General features: G+C 34.7%; 2 protein-coding genes across 2 annotated transcripts; both read right to left on the bottom strand.

The window, feature by feature from the left end:
* Window positions 1-1539: 1539 nt before the first annotated feature.
* LOC18589968 (calcium-dependent protein kinase 34-like) lies at window positions 1540-5073 on the bottom strand. Its single transcript, XM_007015191.3, has 8 exons — window positions 4055-5073; window positions 3763-3906; window positions 3477-3629; window positions 3167-3282; window positions 2763-2930; window positions 2531-2658; window positions 2303-2402; window positions 1540-2106 (listed from the first exon to the last, which is right to left on the bottom strand). The coding sequence occupies exons 1-8, from the start codon at window positions 4758-4760 to the stop codon at window positions 2014-2016; spliced, it is 1608 nt and encodes a 535-aa protein (XP_007015253.1). The 5' UTR covers window positions 4761-5073; the 3' UTR covers window positions 1540-2013.
* A 489-nt stretch (window positions 5074-5562) lies between these two features.
* Window positions 5563-11640, bottom strand: LOC18589967 (rhodanese-like domain-containing protein / PPIC-type PPIASE domain-containing protein). Its single transcript, XM_018128403.2, has 8 exons — window positions 11251-11640; window positions 11038-11154; window positions 10452-10543; window positions 9474-9574; window positions 9280-9390; window positions 8598-8706; window positions 6889-6939; window positions 5563-5985 (listed from the first exon to the last, which is right to left on the bottom strand). The coding sequence occupies exons 1-8, from the start codon at window positions 11489-11491 to the stop codon at window positions 5905-5907; spliced, it is 903 nt and encodes a 300-aa protein (XP_017983892.2). The 5' UTR covers window positions 11492-11640; the 3' UTR covers window positions 5563-5904.
* Window positions 11641-18924: the final 7284 nt, after the last annotated feature.

Raw genomic sequence — 18924 nt, 5'->3', positions numbered from 1 at the left:
TTATTTCCCTTCGGCCTATATATACCCAAGCTTGGTTTCCTTCCCTTTGCAAACAAGTTTTCTTAAGCTATACTGTCATTAGGGCAGCTGACTACCCAGAAAACGCCATGTCCAGCAATAATTTTCTCCCCTTCCCTATGGAAGAAAATGCTCACATCCAAGGGAGATTCATTCAACGACGACGGAGGCAAGCTTTAGGCATGTCAATAACTACACCTGATCCCTTTGCCTACCAAAATCCATTCCATAGTATGCTTTCAGCGCCTCCCTTTCGTGGTTCTTTGAACAGAAACAGGCTCCTTAACGTTCGCCGCAATAATTCCATAATCCATAAGTTCCACCAGGTTCACGCCTGGATGCGTATGGCACGTAGATTTGGCATTGGTGCACAAAGAGAAGCCCGAGCTCCATTTCTGCGAAACCGTGGTCTGGTGATTACAAGACAAATACCTGTAATAAACCATCAAGTTGTTGCTGCTGCTTTCACATGTTTTCAGGACAATAATACTTCAAATCTCCTTGAGGGATCTGGTGTAGAGATTCATGGACACGAAGACGACAAGTTGGGGGATATAGAAGAGCAAGAAGATGGACTTGACTTGAGACTCAAGCTTTAACCAGCTGTATTTTTGGTTTTCTGTATGTTGTTTAGTGATTGAACTCTACGTTGTTCAAAAGAAAAATTTTCAATACCTTCTTTTAGATTTATAGTAATAAACTTTGAGTTTTTCATAAGTTCAGAGAAGAAGTTTAGTGCAATTCAGTAAATTTTCAATGTCTAATTCTTAATTGCTGACCATCACTTTCAATTTCTTAAAAAGTAAGAAAGTTATATCTTTTGATAAAAATTTCAACAAGTCAAGCTATGACTATATCAGAATATTTCATCCCATTTCATCCATTCATTGAAGGATATACATACTTTAAAATTTGAAGAAGATATTACAGTCATTTTCTCTCAATTTTGAACAAATTAAATTATATAAGAGAAAATTTGTCCACAATTAATTTCCCTAATTTCATTTTGTATTCCATTCGGGGCCTTTAATTTTTTTTCTTATTTCAATTCAAACACTTTTACTTACTTCCGTGACTTGATCCCAATTTGACAAATTTTTAATGAAAAATTTATAGGGATGATTTAAAAAATAATAAAAATATATTAGGCAACTTGTATTGTATTAATTTTCATACAAGAATGCTCGCAAAATCAAATTGCACCGTGCTTGATTTCAAACAAAATTGTTCATTGTTAAACCTATATATATGTGCGTTTGTATATATGTTTAGGATTGCATATATTATAGTTTATCTTTAAAAAAATGTTTTGTTTTTTTAGAATTTGATCAACTTTTGAGTATTCAAATTAAGAATTCAGTTGGAATTCTCCTTTCTTGATATAAAAATAAAGATTTTAAACATTTGAATTTTAATGCAGATATTGGCAAAGAAAAGCATATAGTATTGTATCACTATTATTATATCATCATTAAATTCAACACTGTATGAACAGAATGTGATAATTTGAAAGCTTCTGAAACAAGAAACGTTGCAAGAAGGTGCACATAAAAGAATAAATTTTTCTGTTAGTAAGCCAACAACATGTAAGAAATAATCAAGCATACTCCTAAAAGTGGACATGAATCAAATACATCAACAACACCCATCAATTCAATCTCCAAACTATGACTAGTAAGCAGTGATCCTCTTTTTTGTGGACGCACTTACAATGTTCATAAAAGGGAGAGAGAAAGAGAGACAAGACAACTAACCAAAGCAAGCAGGCCCATCAAATTTGACAATGCCTAAAATCCCTCCTCAATAACCATATCCTGCCCCATCAATGTTCTTTTGGTTTTGTGTTTAAGTAATGTACATGAATTTCTATTCAGCTCTTTTGTTTTTTCATGCACGCTTTTGTAACAAATATGCATTTCACATCAGCACCTCCATCCATTAGCCTATCAAGGGAATATTCACAATGATTTCCTTCTCAGTTGAACCAACACAAACTCAAACGAATACATCACGCCGCTTCTTCGGGTTTGTTTCGGGGTTTCCTTTTCTCATCATTGCCACAAATTCATCGTAGTTGATCCTTCCATCCTGCCAAAAATGTCAGACAACATTTTATCATTTATGCAATACTTGATTAAACAAAGATGGTGTCATGCATGTGTGTCGTACCTACTCATTCATGATTTTAGCTTGAAATGAAGAAAAACAAGTTAAATCTATCGATTTAATGTTGATGGATTTGCTTTTGTTTTTCGTTTGAAAATGGAATGGATATTTTGCTTACATTGTCAGAGTCAACTTCTGAAAGGATTTCCTTTATGTCTCTGCCATCATGCATGCCATACTCACGGAGAACTTGTTCTAGTTCTTCAGTCGTGATGTACCTGATAATAGCCATATATGTACAGTTATGCAATGAAGCAAAAAAACATAAATAAATGAAATTAAAATTTAGAAACTATATTCAACTGCAGCTTTGGTGTTTTCCTCTTATTCTTATTATTATTATTACCCGCTATTGTCTTTATCAAAATGTTGGAAGGCATGGTACAGATGATCTTCTCTATCCATTCTGTTCATATGCATTGTGGCCGTGATGAACTCATCGTAGTCTATGGTTCCATTTCCATCTGCATCGGCCTATTTTCCAAAAAAATAAAAATAAAATAAGAAAATACCATATATTTATCTTTTTGAAAAAAAAAATATTTTAGATAAAATTGATCTTTATATAAAAGACTTACAGCCTCCATTAGTTGTTTAACTTCATATTCAGATAGTTTCGTTCCTTGCTTAGCAAGACCTTGCTTCAATTCTTCAAGTGTTATTGTCCCACTGTTATCGGTATCCATTCCCCTGAACATCTCCTTCAATCCCATGATTTCTTCCTCTGATAAACATCCCGCAATGACCTACAATCAATTTCAGTAAAATTTGATCAGAAACAAATTTCCCTGGAAGTGTGTATATATATATATATAGCACATTTCTTCTATTACTAATGAAGCAATTAGACCATTAATTTTTCTTTAATTGGATAAAGTAAATTCAAATTCTATTCTTTGAGTAGGGGATATGACGTTGATGAAATTGTTATGAATGTTTTGGGGAATTCTAATCAATGAGATGTTTGATATGGACTCAATACCCGCAAAGCAACTTTCTTGAACTTGTTCATCGCTTTGAACTGTTTGAGCCTGGTTAGCACTGCGTTGTCAAGAGGTGTATCAGGTGCTTCACCATCCTCTTTGATCCATGGATGGCCTGTTGATAACCATATATATACTCCATCAGAAACATGCACAATGTCCAAAATATAGAACAGAGACATGTTCATTCCATGTCAGATATTCTTTTCTGTTGCGCTTTTCCCGAGCAAATAGCATGTGGACATATGTCCAGATAACGTCATACTGAATGTAAAAAAAAAAAAAAAAAGAACATTGAGGCATACTTACTTAGAACCTGGATGGCTGTTAACCTCTGCTTGGGATCCGAATTTAGCATCTTCCTGACAAGATCCTTTGCTTGATGTGAAATTGAAGGCCATGGATCACTCGTGAAATCAATGTGGCCACGTAAAATTGCATTGAATATCCCATGTTCAGATTCTATCAGCAAAAATTATCTTAGCTTCAAGCATCGGCAGGAGATTTACTAGCTAGGATTCTATATATAGGTACCTATATTTCATAAAAAGATTAATTAAAAAAGGAGCGAAATAAGAATGACAATATAACGTACCAGCCCAGAAGGGAGGAACACCACTTAGAAGAATATACAACATAACTCCAATACTCCATATATCGGCTTCTGGTCCATATCTCCTCTTCAAGACTTCAGGTGCAATATAATATGCACTACCAACAATATCTTTGAATACTTCACCTGTTTGGAAGGCAAAATTATTGTTGCTTGTCATTAAATGTATCACAAGAGACACAATGGTTAAAATTATCCAAGGAAATAAGAACGAATCTTAATGAAGATGTTCAGCCAAAAAAAAAAAAATCAAGACTGCTGAAATAATCTCAACCTGGTTTGTAAAAGACTGATAGACCAAAATCCGTGGCCTTGAGTGGGGAGTTTTCGTCCTTGTTCAACAAGAGGAAATTCTCAGGCTTGAGATCCCTATGGATGACCCCCATAGAATGGCATGTGTGCACAATCTGAACAATTGTCCTAAGCAAAGAAGCGGCTGCACGCTCGGTGTAATGGCCCTTGGCAATGATCCTATCAAAGAGCTCTCCTCCAGCACATAGCTCCATCACCAAATGAACCGAATGCTTATCCTCGTAAGCTCCCTTGAGTTCCACAATGTTAGGTTGACCCGTCAAATGGTGCATGATCTGTACCTCCCTTCTGACATCCTCAATATCCTCCTTGTTAACAAGTTTCCTCTTCGCTATTGTCTTGCACGCGAATTGTTCCCCTGTTGCCTTGTTCGTACACAAATGTGTAACCCCAAACTGTCCCCTGCCCAATTCTTTGCCAATGGTGTAGGTGGATTTAATGTCTTCCATGGGGCGGCCTAAGACAGGGCCAATCGGGTTAGGTTTGGAAGGCTTGGAGGAGGCTCCCGGAGAGGGTGAAGGTTGCGAATGCCTAGGTGGATTATTGGCGGAACTGTCCTGCAGGGAAGAGCTGCTGGGGTTGTTACCATTGTTATCAGGTGTGGCGTCTCCCTTTTCATTAGTGTTAGGGGCACCGGCAGGGTTGCCACGAGAGCAACAATTCCCCATTGTGGAAGGGAGATAGAGAGATGGGTGGGATTGACGGAGCGGGTGATGGCCTTAAGCAGCTAGAGGAAGAGTTTTTCCAAATTCTGATTGGGCTGAAGAAAAGCTTGTTAGACAGAGAGAGACAATGTATAAAGTGAGGAAAGATTGTTGAAAGATTAGTACAACCAGCTTGGATTTTGGTGTAGAAATTGGAGGGGATTGATAGTGAGGGATTTTAGGATGAAAGCGCGTGTGAATTGTGGTGAAAGAGTCATTGGTGTGTTTGAAACTGTTGGAAATGCAAGTGTTAAAGAGACAAAGGTCCAGAGGATTTCCCGGTCAAATATTGAAAAACCGTTCTCTGTCTGTTGGGGACTTTCCATCAACTAACACGACAGCTGCTGTAAAATATCAGTTGGCTTTGTTCTTGTTAGCTATCGCAAGTTTCCAATAACTGTAAACCAAGCTTTCCCTACTGTCATTATTTACTGAAACAAACCTATTTGAGTTTCAGTCATCCCAGGCCATGAAAACAAGAAGCCATCAAGAGGATCCATCATTTCAACATGTTTAAGTGTTCATTGTTTCCATATTTTCTACCCTTCTTATGTTGCAAGTCTAAACCGCCCAATGCTTTCTCGAAATTTAGAATCATAAATATATTTTATCAAATGCTTTGAATAAGAAATAAATATTCTTTATCACATATATATAATCAAACTTAGAAATGAAAAACAATAGGGGGAATAAGTTAGAGGTTTTGTGAATTATACTAAATGCGTGTAACAAATTTTAGACAAAAACATAAATCCAAATAATCAAGTAGTACAATATAATTGTAATTAGACAACATCATGTTTTGAAGGGGAAAAAGGGCAACAATAGATTGTGACTAAAGTTTTTTGTTTTCAACTTCATAATTATTGTCAATGTAACTCTGTATCTAGGAGTGCAAAGCCAAAACTATGGACTAGTTCCGTTTCCAAGCAGCATATGGCTTGTGCAACGTGTTTCCCAAGGAACCTTGCATACTTTGTAAAAGGAAAGCAGATTGATGCATTATTACAGCTTGGATATGCAAATCCACCCCAATCATAAAGGGTAAAGTTTTCAAAATTGCGAAGAAAACATTTGAAAAGAGGAGCGAGGGATGCATGAGATAATCTCAGTATGTAGGAACAGAAGGATCCACCTTGGTTGCATACGCATGTATTCCCCCAGATAGATTAAACACTTTCCTAAATCCCTGAGCAACAAAAAACAAAATTAGTTAGAAAGAACCAGCAAAATTTAAACAAACAAACATTAAACAAGCCTCACAAAATCACCTTCAATACAATATTAGAAGCAACAACAATAGCAGAAAACGAAATGAAAGATAAACTTGTCAGAAACTCTTATGATTTCTAATAGCATGCATAGAACATCTAGAATGGCCTCAACGTGAAACTTCGAATGTAGGGGCAAGGAGACAGAGACTAGCTACATAGTTCATGGATTTAATTCAAGTAAACTGATTCTCCAAGATCATGTTAAGAATAATATCCACGACCAAACTAGACAGAAACCACACTGTTTTCAAATTCTCTACCCCACAACAACAAAACCCCAAACCAATAAAAGGACTATCTCTACCCCACAACAACAAAACCCCAAACCAATAAAGGACTATCTTTCTTTTTTGGAAGACAATAGACCTTCAATTAATGTTTTGCATGCATTCAACCTCTTCAAGTATGGCCCTTTGGAAAAACAGGCTGCATGTAGGAGGGAGACACTAACTCTTATGTTATGAATGACCTGCCTGTTGTTCTGACCATGCTGGCTTTAGAATCTAACAACGGAATAAAGACAACACAGCTTAAAGCTTGATGTTGCTCTCAAACTTTCTTCACTGTATATCATAAACTTACATCACATCCAATGAGAACCATATTTTAAGCACTCAATAATATCATAAATTACAGCACAGCACAGCACAAATGGCTACCTGGCCACTGGTTTTTCTAAAAAGGGAGCGGGGGAGGCACAAGGAGCTATGAGTCATAATGAGACCCCTGAAAGAGAACGTGAATGCCAAAGGAACACACACAAGAGCTGTGAAAGACAAATAAAGTAAAAGGGAGAATGTAATGATAATACGCTTAACCTGAGTCTGTAACCACTTGGCAACCTGTAATGACCGCATGCCATGGTGACACTGCACAATACGTTTTAACACAATTAAAATGAGATATCGAGGAAAAGAAGCAAGAAACAAGCATAAATGCAGGAGGGTATAGTGAATATTAAGTGCTACAATTATTGATCTATAAAGCAAAAGTTATAATAATTTAAAGAATTGAAAGGAATTTATCCCATGAATTCACACTGAAAAGATTGCACACATTTTGCCTTTGAAAACAGAACATTAAGCGAAAACTTTCATGCACAGAAGCTCATGGCTGGAAGACTCCTTATTAGCTGGCCACAAACTATTCATGGGAAACACTATGATGAGATTCTATGATAGATACCAATTATCAATCTGCATTGATGAAATCCATTACCAAAATAGCTCAAACATAGACAATTTCTAACATACAAAGGGAAATATATCAATGTTTACAGCATGAACAATGACACAAGCAAGCTAGTGTACATGCATCAGACAAGAAAAAGCTTGAGCAGATGCTACCAGAGCAATATTCCACATCCACAAAACAGCTATATGACACGAGCAAAAATGAACTCAAAAGACTTGAAGATTCTTGTTCCTTCTTTGGCCAGAAATCAGCCCTCTTGTTCGCCTACTATAAGAATTATTTGATTTCCATCCTATGAACAAATAAAAATCTTCTATCTGCACATCCTCTTTGCATATAGCCAAAAACATAATTAACCAAAGCTCACCCAATCAATAGCATCAGAAAAGAGTCCCCTCCAATCGATAAACATAAAAACCCAGGGATGCTCTAACAAAAGGCTTTCCAGTAGACACATTACCACAACCAGAATAAAACCTCCTGTACTGGGCTTCCAGGAGTCCAAGATGGTCATAGCTCTAGGGTCGCCGACAATTTATCCAAATTTTTGGCACATTAATAAAAACTACATATGAGCTTCCTCAACAGGGATACAACCTATCCACAGCTTATCCAAAATTCACTCAAAGTAGTCCAATTTCTGGTGAGAGTTGGCTTTGAGAAGCATGAAACAACCACGTGATTGTTGAAGGAACAAAATATAATCCATTATCCATCCAATACACCAAAAAAATGTCAGAAAGAGTAGCCAATCCAAATAATACCTCCAGGACTGATTACTCAAGAAAATTAGCTTCACAGCAACACACCCACCCACCCTCCCCCCCCCCCCCCCCCCCCCCCCCCCCCCCCCCCCCCCCCCCCCCCCCCCCCCCCAAAAAAAAAAAAAAAAAGAAAAAACTTATAGAAACAATTGAAATCCAGGAAAAATAGATTTTGAATTCATTAATGGCCTTCCAACAAAAGGGGCTGTTGAAACTGAAAAAGGTCGAAAGATCTATGAGAGATTCAAGCCTACTCTTCCAACAATGCCTCTCCAATGGAGTTCAAACAAGGGGAAAAAGAGTAATAACACCTGCAAGGCAACAGGTGATGCACCTAATACTAAATCTTAGAACATCATTTACTACCAAGTACCAACTCCAATTACAAGAATAAACATGACTCTACAACAACTGAAAACAGCTTAAATATAAATTCAAGAAATAATGTCAAGATTCTTCGCAGCAAGACAAAATACATTCAGAATATATAATCAGATGCCATTCATTTTCCTTAGTTAAATGTGAAAAATAAAGAAATGAATCTTTGACATTGAAAAGAAAACACTCACCATGACATATGTATCCTTCATTGGATCCAACTTGCTAGTTATTTCTGGTCCCCAACTTCCAAACTGGCGGAGAGGAAGAACCTGGAACCCTGGCAAAGAAGCTTGCGACCTGACATGCCAAAAGATTGAAACATGAATTCAAAGCAGCCATTATCCTCATCAAAGGCAAAGACAAGGTGTTACAACCTGTGTGTGAAATGTTCCAGCTGTATAGTGCCTTATCATGGTGATAAAATTCACTGATGGAATAATTGGTAAGTAGTATATTACATGATTTTGTCTACTGTTACTGAAGGTAAGGTTTCAGGTATATATTAAAAAGACTTCAAATGATTCCAATTTATTTAAAAAAATAAACAGTAAAATTTCCAGGAACTTTTTTCTGTCCCTATCAAAATAATTTTTAACTGTTCATGCTATTTCATTTTTCTCGCAGTTTGATCAATGATTGACCAATTAATTAGTGAGTTTAAAATCCTTTTCCCCCATTTCACCCAAAACTCTAAGCATTTAGAGTTGTTAATGATGCAGTTGGTATAACTTTTTATACCTAGAAGAAAAAGAATTTTAGTAACTTTGGTGTGAATCTCATTAATATTTTGAACATGTAAAATTGGTAAATCCACATAAAAATATTTTATTTCAGTCATGCAAGCACACAAAATAAAATATGTAAGCATACACTTCTTCAGGTTCCCGGACATCTATCAACTGAGCCTCTTCAATGAAACTGGGATCTTGCATTTTTGCATGAAACTCCTCAGGTTGAATGTCTTTAAGCAATGATTCTTCCCTGAAGCAAGCTAATGGAGAGTTAGAACCAGCTTTGCTTCATCAAGCACACGTTTCAATTGGGCAGAGTGTTCCAAGGCATACCTCTCAGATAGAACTTGTAACAAGTGCCATCCATAATTAGTTTTACATTTCACAACTTTGTTTAAAGGTGCACTAAATGCAGCCTCCTCAAATTCTGGTACCTGATATATTTTACCATGAAAAAAGGATCCATCAAACATGTTTGCAAGTAAATTTCAACTTTTATCTTCTTGTGTAAATTGGTGCAAACATAAAGTAATGTGAATAAATGTATTTCACAAAACTGGGCAATAACTTCCATAATAAAAAAAAAAAATCATACAAATGTTAAATTTTCAACAAGCAGATCTGTTGTTGAACCTAAAATGAATCAAAATCAATATAACAGATAGCATAATGTACAGGGGCAATAAAATGCACGGAAAGCCCAAAACGCATCGCAAGGGGGAATCTTAAAGCAATCAAGATAGGTTCAGGGGAGATTTCTTGGTTGGTGATGCTTTAATATGCATAAGCAAATCTGGTGCAACATGCCTGCTATGTGGAATAACATACCGTTAACTATTCCCTCACACAAACAACACTTCACAGTCTAAAGGTTCTATCAGAGGCTTATGGTAACCGCAAGCTACTGACAAAGTCCAAGGACCATACGGGGGAGATACAGAATAAAGTTTACATTAATTGTTTGTATTTTAGAACTCAAATCAATATATCATTTGCCACAACCACAAAGAAGGCACTATCGGCCTAGTTAAGTTTTTCCAATTTTGAACTCAATATAAGTTGACTAAAGTTTTGAACTCATTACTGAATACATGAGAAAAAGTCTGGTAAACGCTTCAAAATTAAGCAGGTCATGTTAGGTAACTTCTTGAAAATTGTTTCCTTTTCAGTGAATTTAAGAACCAAGCCATAAATTTAATGACGCTACCAGAAATTTAACACCAACTAGCTAAGATTCTTACTATATTTTTAACTCCTAAAAAGAATAACAATGTGTAAAAATTTTTTAAAAAAATTGGAGAATCTACATACCATTTGCCCCTTTCTGACCCACCCAAGCATTCCCCCATTTTCTCTGGATGGACATATTGAGTATTCAACAGCAAGATCACTTAAATCCTCTCCTTCACGAAACAAATAACAAAAAATTTACATTAAACCATGTGTGAGAATTAAATATTATACAAGTCCAAATTAACTTTAATCTACGCTCTATTTTGTTGCTTCTCTTACCATTTTTTTTTTCTTTCTAAGAAGTTGCTATGAAGGAAAAGTAAATTTTGAAAATAAAAAACAGAATTGATTAAAAATGAACAAATGACTAAAATACAACATCAGTCCTTATATAATTTATTCTATATAAAGGTAAAATCATATATTTGTTATAAAAAGTAAGTTACATTTAAAGGTTTTGATTTTTCAAAAAAAAAAAAAGTTTTGTTTCTTTGCTTCTAGAAACCAAAAGCAAGTACTAAAATTAACCAATGTTATCCTAATAAAACCATAGCCCTGTTTATGATAGCAATAAAGAAAATTCACAAATTGATTTTAGAAATTTTCATATGCCATGCCTTAAGCTAAAAATTATCAAATTTAAAAAAAAAAGAAGAAGGCAAACCTCCCGCAATTTTCTGCTGAAGCTCCAACAAGAGCTTCTGGTCATCTTCTTTTAGAAGCAAGTGCTGTACCAATATTTCTCTGCTATCTCCAGAGCCACTCTCGGAATTAAATGAAGCTACAACAAAATAAGTACAACCAAAGTTAGACAAAAAAAAAAAAAACATAAAAGAAGGGAAAAAAGAAAGGCATGGGTTTTGATAAAATCACCAACCTGATGGTCTGAGTCGTGGATGACCCACCATGGGAGAGACTTGCCTGAGAGTAAGCGGGGGAAGATAAGGTCGAGTGGGTTTGAGCGGTTTGGAGAAGAAAGAGTGAAAGGGAGAAAATGTGGAGAGTCTGTGAAGAGAATAACAAGCTAAGGACGAGACGCTGAGAGCTGGAATCGAAGATTGCCTGAGAGCGAAGAAAGTTGGAGATGCTACGGGCGGGAGATGGGTTGCTCTTAACATTGCTTCACCCTTTTATAATGTGCTTCCTACTTGCAGTTGTTCCTAGCTTCCGAATTCATGGGGGCAGCTGACCAGTTTAACCTGTAGATATATTTATCCTCGGGATTTTGGGTTTTGGGTTTTTGGATATTCGATCAAATTGGTAGCAAAACTGACGGAATCTGAACTGAGAAATGGACTTCGTTGTACCATCACCAACTAGTTTCAGAATTTGGACGTTGATCTGAAACCCAAAAAGTTCATGGACCTCATTTGGTATTTGGGCCATGTTCGGCAGAACCAATTTGAACAGTTTCATTACTAAATTCATTTTATGTTAACTTAATTAAGTTATTAAAGGAATAATTATGAAGTAAAAGTTTAGAATTCAATTGTTAGACAAGTCAAAGCTAGAACATATATGAGGTCAGCTTGATTATGTTTAATAAGTGGTTTTTGCAAACAATCTCCCTAAAAGATTCATCTAAAAATAAAATAACAACTTATGTATTTTACCTTTTTTGGTCGCAATTAATCTTTAAGTTCAAAATTTTCACTGAAATTAAATCTTAGTAGTATGTTGTTTTCACCATTAAATGGTTCATGTAACACATATTGAGAGAAACTCACAATCTTGCTTCTTATGACCAAAATATGAATACTCATTCATAAATGTTATCGAAAAAAAATTATTAAAATTAACGGTTGCGACACTCTTTCTTTTTGATGAAAAAAAACAAATAAAATATTAAGAGTTTTGCATCTGAAATGTAGAGTAATTAAGAGAGAAGAAAGTGATAAGAAAATGAGCTTTACAACTTCCTCTTTCTCGATTGGAAGAAAATTAAGGATTGGGACTCCATAGTCTTTCAAGTAATATGCTTAGAAGCACTCTTGTACCATTCTTTTATGCTTTGTAGACGTTTTCCCCTAGTGTTCTTCCCTAGAGTCTAATAAAGCACTTTTTTGTTTCTACCAAAAACAAAGAAAAGCCTTCCATTCCAATCAACTTCCGGAAGAAAAAAGCCTCCCTTCACCCAAAAAAAAGGGAAAAGAAAGAAAGAAAGCTTCACAAATTATTGCTTTTCTCTCATCTCCCTTGGTATTCTCAAGCATCTCTACACTCACTTTGGAAAGGGATAAAATATCTGAAATATATGCTTGAATATACTGCCAATTTTCATGGGACCGACTTACAACTAAAGAGCAAGTAATTAAGAAACTACATGGCTTAATCATTAGAATTTCAATCACATGAATATATATACTACTGTTAACTTCTTTTACATTCGAATAGATATAAAGGAAAAAATCTTTGATGGACTCATTTGTTCACATGTAATGCATTACGATATGTGCTAAAATGAGACAAAGATGTGTCTCCTTCTACCTCAAAAGGGAAGCAGTGGGTCACATGGAGATAAAGCTAAAGATCATGTGATGTCAAAGTGTAATATGTCCACAGATTTTTTCTCAACTCTGAAGAGGGTCGGTTTGTTTGGAATAGAATCTTCCTCATTATTCAATGTTAGCTTTTGAACCCTTTGGATTCTATGCTTCAATATTTGTATATAATAAGAGGAGGACCATCCAATCATTGAGCAACACATGCATGGAAGAGGGATTAATTATATGGATACATGTTAAGGAAAATGAATCCATTTTGTTTTGTTTAAAATACTATGACTAACATGAGTATTTGGATAAATGATACGTGCATATATTTTAATGTTCAAGAAGCAGATTTGAATTCTCTTTTTTTTTTTTTAAATAAAACAAGAATATGACTCATGCAATTGAGCATTTAATTAAATGATTATGATTAGAGCCCTTGTCCCAAAAATAAAATTCAAAAAAAAATTTTAGTATATGGGAGTAATATAATTTTACAATAAATTTTTCTAGCCATGCAAACACCAATAATAGCGTTATTAAGTTAATTCCTCAAAAAAAAATTCATGCAAACGTAACAAAAGATGCTCGAAATAAGAAGTCATCCACTGACAGAAAAATTAGCTTTAAGATGAACATGAAGAACATGGCAATTCCAACTTCTTTGAATAATCTCCCTGCAAGCAATTATTAATAATATATTGGATTGAGCTCAAGTCTAACATTTTAAAGTGTTAACCAGGCATGACTCGGCTCATAGATACCTCTAATTAGAGACATTTGTTAATTTAAATTATCATCTAAAAATTATCTTCCTTAACTATATTGAAATTGTCACATTCACAATCAATTGCAGAAGTCCTATCTTTACCTATATATATAAGAACATAGATATTGGAAATTTTTTAATTGACCAAAATGGTTATATCTATTCATTGTATTTATTGTCCTTTTAAATATTTTTGTTATTAATATTAATAAAATTTATTTAATTAGTAAATATATAAGAATTCTAATTATATCAAATTATTTTCATTAAAAATATTAATAAGATTTATCTAATGTGTAAATCATAATTTTAATTGCACTGAATGACAATAAATATAATATTTCAAATAATAAAAATGAGTTAATTATGCACACAATTCAAATAGAAACTACTATAGTGTATACCAAAATAAATAGTACAATTATTCGGCAGGAAAGCTCACATACACGCATGAGACAAATAGGATTATTTTATAAGGTTTGATACTCTTAATTAGTGTATACAAATATCAAACAAAACTTAAACTCTTAAATTTATTTTTAGGGGTAAACCTTAGCACTCAAACTTTCATACTCACAATATCCTTTACAGTCCAAAACAATTGGTCAATCTCATTAAGTGCTTTTTATTAGAAATTGTGACCCAAATACTTAAAGATTTGGATTAAGTATACTTGAAAGTAATTTTATGATTACTCATAACTAAATAATGAGTTTCAACACATATCCTTCATTTGTAAATTTTATGATTTAGTTTCTTTTCTTTGCAGAGCCATTTTTTTCTTTCAAGAATTTCTTAATTCACAACGTTGCATCTTTGGGAAGCCTCTTGTTCTTGAAAAGTTATGTCTACTTGGATATTTGAAAGCTCCAATGACATACACAACATATAAATTCTTTTTACACCTTTGTCATGATTTTTTTTTTTTTATATTTTCACAACATGTTGTTTTCTTTTGTAGCTTCTTACTGTGGTGTATTTTAATAACTACAAAGATCATCTTGTCATTCTTTCCCATAATAATGAAGACATGAAGAAGGGATTATTTCTTCCCTTATATTTTGTCAAATTTTATCATCTTTGTCAATGCTCTTATCACTCTGGAAGAATGGCCTCTAAATCCACTAAAATTTCACAATCTTTCTCAAGAGCACAATATGTTCAATCTTATCTTCATGATAAAACTTCAAGTCATGAGAAAATTATCAATTTAGAAAATCACATAATTTTTGGTGAAGCTTATTGGAGAACTTCTTTTAAAATTATCGGGGAATTTAATTATATGTCCAAAGATTTGGAATAGGCTAAAGATACGTTATTTCATTATTAGAAGTTTTGAAGATTGATGATGCTATTCTTTCATCTTTATACACTTATGCTCGAAACACAAATGTTATTTGAGCATTCTACGAAGCTTAGTGCCTAGTGTCATGAATTATGCTCCTTCACTAAAGTATGCGATAGTCCATACGGTGCTTGAGTGAACTCTTCCATGCAAGCCAGCTAATAACTCATTTATATCTAATCAAACATCAATAATAGCAACAAATTAGACTAATACCGAATGCCATATACATAACCACTGAAACCAAATAAGGAAAAATGTCTTATTAATATGAAAATAAGTACAAAAGGACCAAGACATGCCATCGTCGGGCCATAGGGGTAGCCTTAGATGATTCGCTATAAACATACTTTTACCAATGAGGCAGCCCAACAATCCGTCGACTGCTCATCCCCTATAAAGAGTTTACGAGATTTTATAAGTATTCTACCAATAGTTATTACAATGCTTGAAATGATGGCATTCTTTTCCTAAAGGGTTTTTCCCCCTAAAGACTTAATAAGTATTTATAGAGATGTCATCACAAGCCATTACAATGTTTGAAATGGGGACATTTCCCTCACAAGTGCAAAAGACTCAATCTCTTAAACTACTGTAGCCTGTCATAGTTCAAGACAAGGTTGGCTCATGACACCTATTCATGAACACTATCCATGCTATCTCTAAAGAAACTTCCCTCTCATTATGGGATTTGCATAAATTGAGTGATCTTCCTATTTATGATTAGTTTTATGATGAAGTCATCACACCCATCACATAATTGACAAGTGTTGTTTTTTTTTATACATAAGAACTGGAAAGGCTCAGTTTAAGATCTCAGACTAGGATAGCATAATATATCCTTAATGAACACAAATCTATCAAAGGTTTACTTAAGGAAGTTTTTGCCAACAGACAATACTAAGCCAAATTAGCAAGGAAGTTTGCACACATGTTACCTTCCCTAAAGATATGATGAATATCTCTTACCCAACCTTTTTGGATCAAAGTAACATAATCTTGAACTAGAGTAGCATATGGATGAGATGCCAGAACACCCTCCTTCAAGAAATGGACTACCACTATTACATCCAGTTCAACAATCAATTAGTTCAATTACAAGTTCTTAGCTAGTAATAAACCTTCTTGAATGCCCTAAAGTTCCACTACTAAGCTATCTGTAGCACCAATATTGAAGATAAAAGCACAAATCCATTCTCTATTAGAATCTTGAATCAACCCCCCACAAATGCACACCTTGAGATTGATTTGTAGGCATCATCAATATTAAAAATAAAACAATTTAGTTTCGACGGATTCCACTTAACCCATTTAGCCACCATGTTACTACTCTGCTTTCGTTCCATGGCATGTCTAATTTCTCTAACTAGATGTTGAGGCTTGTTCCATAAATTATTAGGACATAAATCAAGGTGATGGAAAATCCACTTGTTCCTATTTTTTCAAAGTTCCCACAAAGTCATAGAAAATTGAACACTCCACATTACATTGCCAATAATTCTAAACTTACTAGAACAATTTCTCCATAGCCATTCTTTTAAATTTGAATTAAAGAAACTTGCATCATCAATTCCTAGATGCAGCCAATACTTCTCAACCTTTCTCACATAAGGGCAGTCTCTAAACAAGTGTAAAACTAATACAGCACCAAGTAGACATCTAGAACAAGTCATAACATTCACCATGTGTTTCTTCATTCTATTTTCATTCGTGTTTAGTTTATCATGATACAAAGTCCACATGAAAAACTGAACCCTCTCTGTACAATCTAAGTGCCAAATCCACAATAAGTCCTCCACTTGCAAGTTTCCAACCTATTGAATTTGCATTAACTTATAGGTGGAGCTAACCATGAAGCTTTCATTACTTTTCCCACACCAAGTTATTTGATCTCATCTAGAATTTGCTAAAAGAATTGGAATTGCTTTTATTTCTAATAATTTATCGAAAAAGAGAAACTGTCAAAGAGAGTCAAATTGCTATTCCTTGTGGCTACCAATAAAATCAACAACCTTTCTAGAGAGCAACCCATTGTCAACAACACCAAAAGCATACCGAATAAAAAGGCTATCACCCACCCACATATTATTCTAAAAGCTGACATTTATACCATTTCTTATAACCCATTTTCTGCTTAAATTAAACAATGTTCTGCACTTCAAAATACCTCTCCAAATAAAAGAAGCATTAACACAAATAAATACAAACTTGAAATCAAAATTATGGAGATAATTACCTTGCAAAATTTCACAAGATAAAGAACTTAAGTTAATTTCCAAGCGCCAACCAACTTTTATAAGCAAAAACAAGTTTGAGTCTCTTGCTAAATGCAAACCCAAACCACTATGAGCCTTTAATAAGCACATCGTATCCCAACTCATCAGATGATTATGGGTAGGACAAAGCACCGGTCGGTTACAAGCCAACAACCAATCAAAATCAACTACAGTAGTAACTGTCAACTCGGTTATTTGATGGTGATTGCTGACGTGGTAGTGGCCGACAATACTAAGGTCACCTCGGTTCTATTGCTAGGGGCACTCTCTCTCCTATCGAACCGATCGAAAAATCAAGAGGGAGGGGGGAAATTCCATTAATAGGCTTCATTAATCCCCCACTCCTCTTCTTTCTTCCTCTGTCAGCCTTCCCCCATTTTCATTTGTTCCCCCTTTCTTTCTTCTTTCTTTCTTCCTCTGTTTGGTGCTATTTGTCATCTTTTCCTATCGACATCTATCTTCTTCCTTGCTGCCAGCCACTTCTGTTAGTGATATGCTTTTTCAAGTGATGGGTTTGAGGGATGAATGTTAATGTTAAAGGAATGATTTTTTGTATTGAAAGGTTGAGATGTCTACTTGTGTTTTTGTATAACCAATTTATGAACAGAGGACCTTGACTACTTTCCTACCAGTCTTGACTCCATGAATATACAGGGATTATTATCTTGTTTGAATGAAACCTAACTTTAAAAAGAAAAAAACACTTTCAACTGACCGAAACTAACTGAAATCGAGATCGACTTCGATTGATTGATTTTTCATTGTAACCGATCGACTTCGGTCAGTTGAAATTTCTCATCAGTTTCATCGATTTTGATTTCTCCCGAAATCGAAATCAACCAATGCACTCCCCTAATTATGGGAGCTATCTTCCTTACCGCTCCATCAAAAAATTCGAGCTATCTTGTCCAACCACCAACAAGTAGCCATAAGGAGCAAGGCTGTCTGCATTGTGTAAATTGGAATGGCATTCATAAATTGTACTAGGATTCTCCTACCCGCATTCGACAGCACATTCTTTTTCCAACACGCTATTTTATCTTTAACTTTATCCATAATAAAAGCATATAACTGTTTAGATGTTTTCTTGTGAACAATCGAACACTTAAGTATCTACTTAAGTCATCGGTAATTGGGATTCCATAAGCTACACTAAGGGAATTAACAATTGTACGAGAGACATTAAGAGAAAAAAAGAGTTTAGATTTTGGCAAACAATGACCAAACTGGATGCTATAGCAAACTCAATTAGGCACTCCATAACAACCTGTATTTGCCCTGTATCTGCCTGAGCAAAAAAAAAAAAAGAAAGCCATTTGTAAAAAATAAATGTGAAAGTGTAGGGCTCAACCAGGATGCTTTGATTGTCTTGCATTTCTTCCTATAAACCCTTTTTTGTATCATGTGAGACAATTTCTCCATACACAAATAAACATATATAAAGACAGAGAATTACCTTATCTTAAACCCTGTTATGCAGAGAAATACAAAAGAGATTCACCATTCCAAATTAAATATATTTGGTTCGAAGTAACACAAAATATAATTTAAAATAATCAATTACAAGGGAAAATTAAAATCAATCAGAACTTGCCTCAGAAATTCCCAATCCACACTATCATAGGCTTTGTGTAAGTCAATCTTCATAATCACACCACATTTCTGTCACGAC

Source organism: Theobroma cacao, chromosome 9 (genome assembly GCF_053813885.1).
Source record: "Theobroma cacao isolate CCN51 chromosome 9, ASM5381388v1, whole genome shotgun sequence".
NCBI classification, from domain to species: Eukaryota; Viridiplantae; Streptophyta; class Magnoliopsida; order Malvales; family Malvaceae; genus Theobroma; species Theobroma cacao.
Note: the sequence above shows the minus strand (reverse complement) of the source record. Positions and strands in the feature narration are given on the sequence as shown.

What these genes read in the sequence shown, in the direction of transcription:
- LOC18589967 (XM_018128403.2), bottom strand. Translation starts at nt 11,491, where the DNA reads ATGTTAAGAGCAACCCATCTCCCGCCCGTAGCATCTCCAACTTTCTTC. An exon ending in TCAGCAGAAAATTGCGGGAG is followed by an intron (nt 10,544 to 11,037) that starts GTTTGCCTTCTT and finishes TGTTTCGTGAAG; the next exon opens with GAGAGGATTTAAGTGATCTT. An exon ending in TGAAGGATACATATGTCATG is followed by an intron (nt 6,940 to 8,597) that starts GTGAGTGTTTTC and finishes CGTATTGTGCAG; the next exon opens with TGTCACCATGGCATGCGGTC.
- LOC18589968 (XM_007015191.3), bottom strand. Translation starts at nt 4,760, where the DNA reads ATGGGGAATTGTTGCTCTCGTGGCAACCCTGCCGGTGCCCCTAACACT. An exon ending in TGTTCCTCCCTTCTGGGCTG is followed by an intron (nt 3,630 to 3,762) that starts GTACGTTATATT and finishes TTTTGCTGATAG; the next exon opens with AATCTGAACATGGGATATTC. An exon ending in TCAAGAAAGTTGCTTTGCGG is followed by an intron (nt 2,931 to 3,166) that starts GTATTGAGTCCA and finishes AATTGATTGTAG; the next exon opens with GTCATTGCGGGATGTTTATC.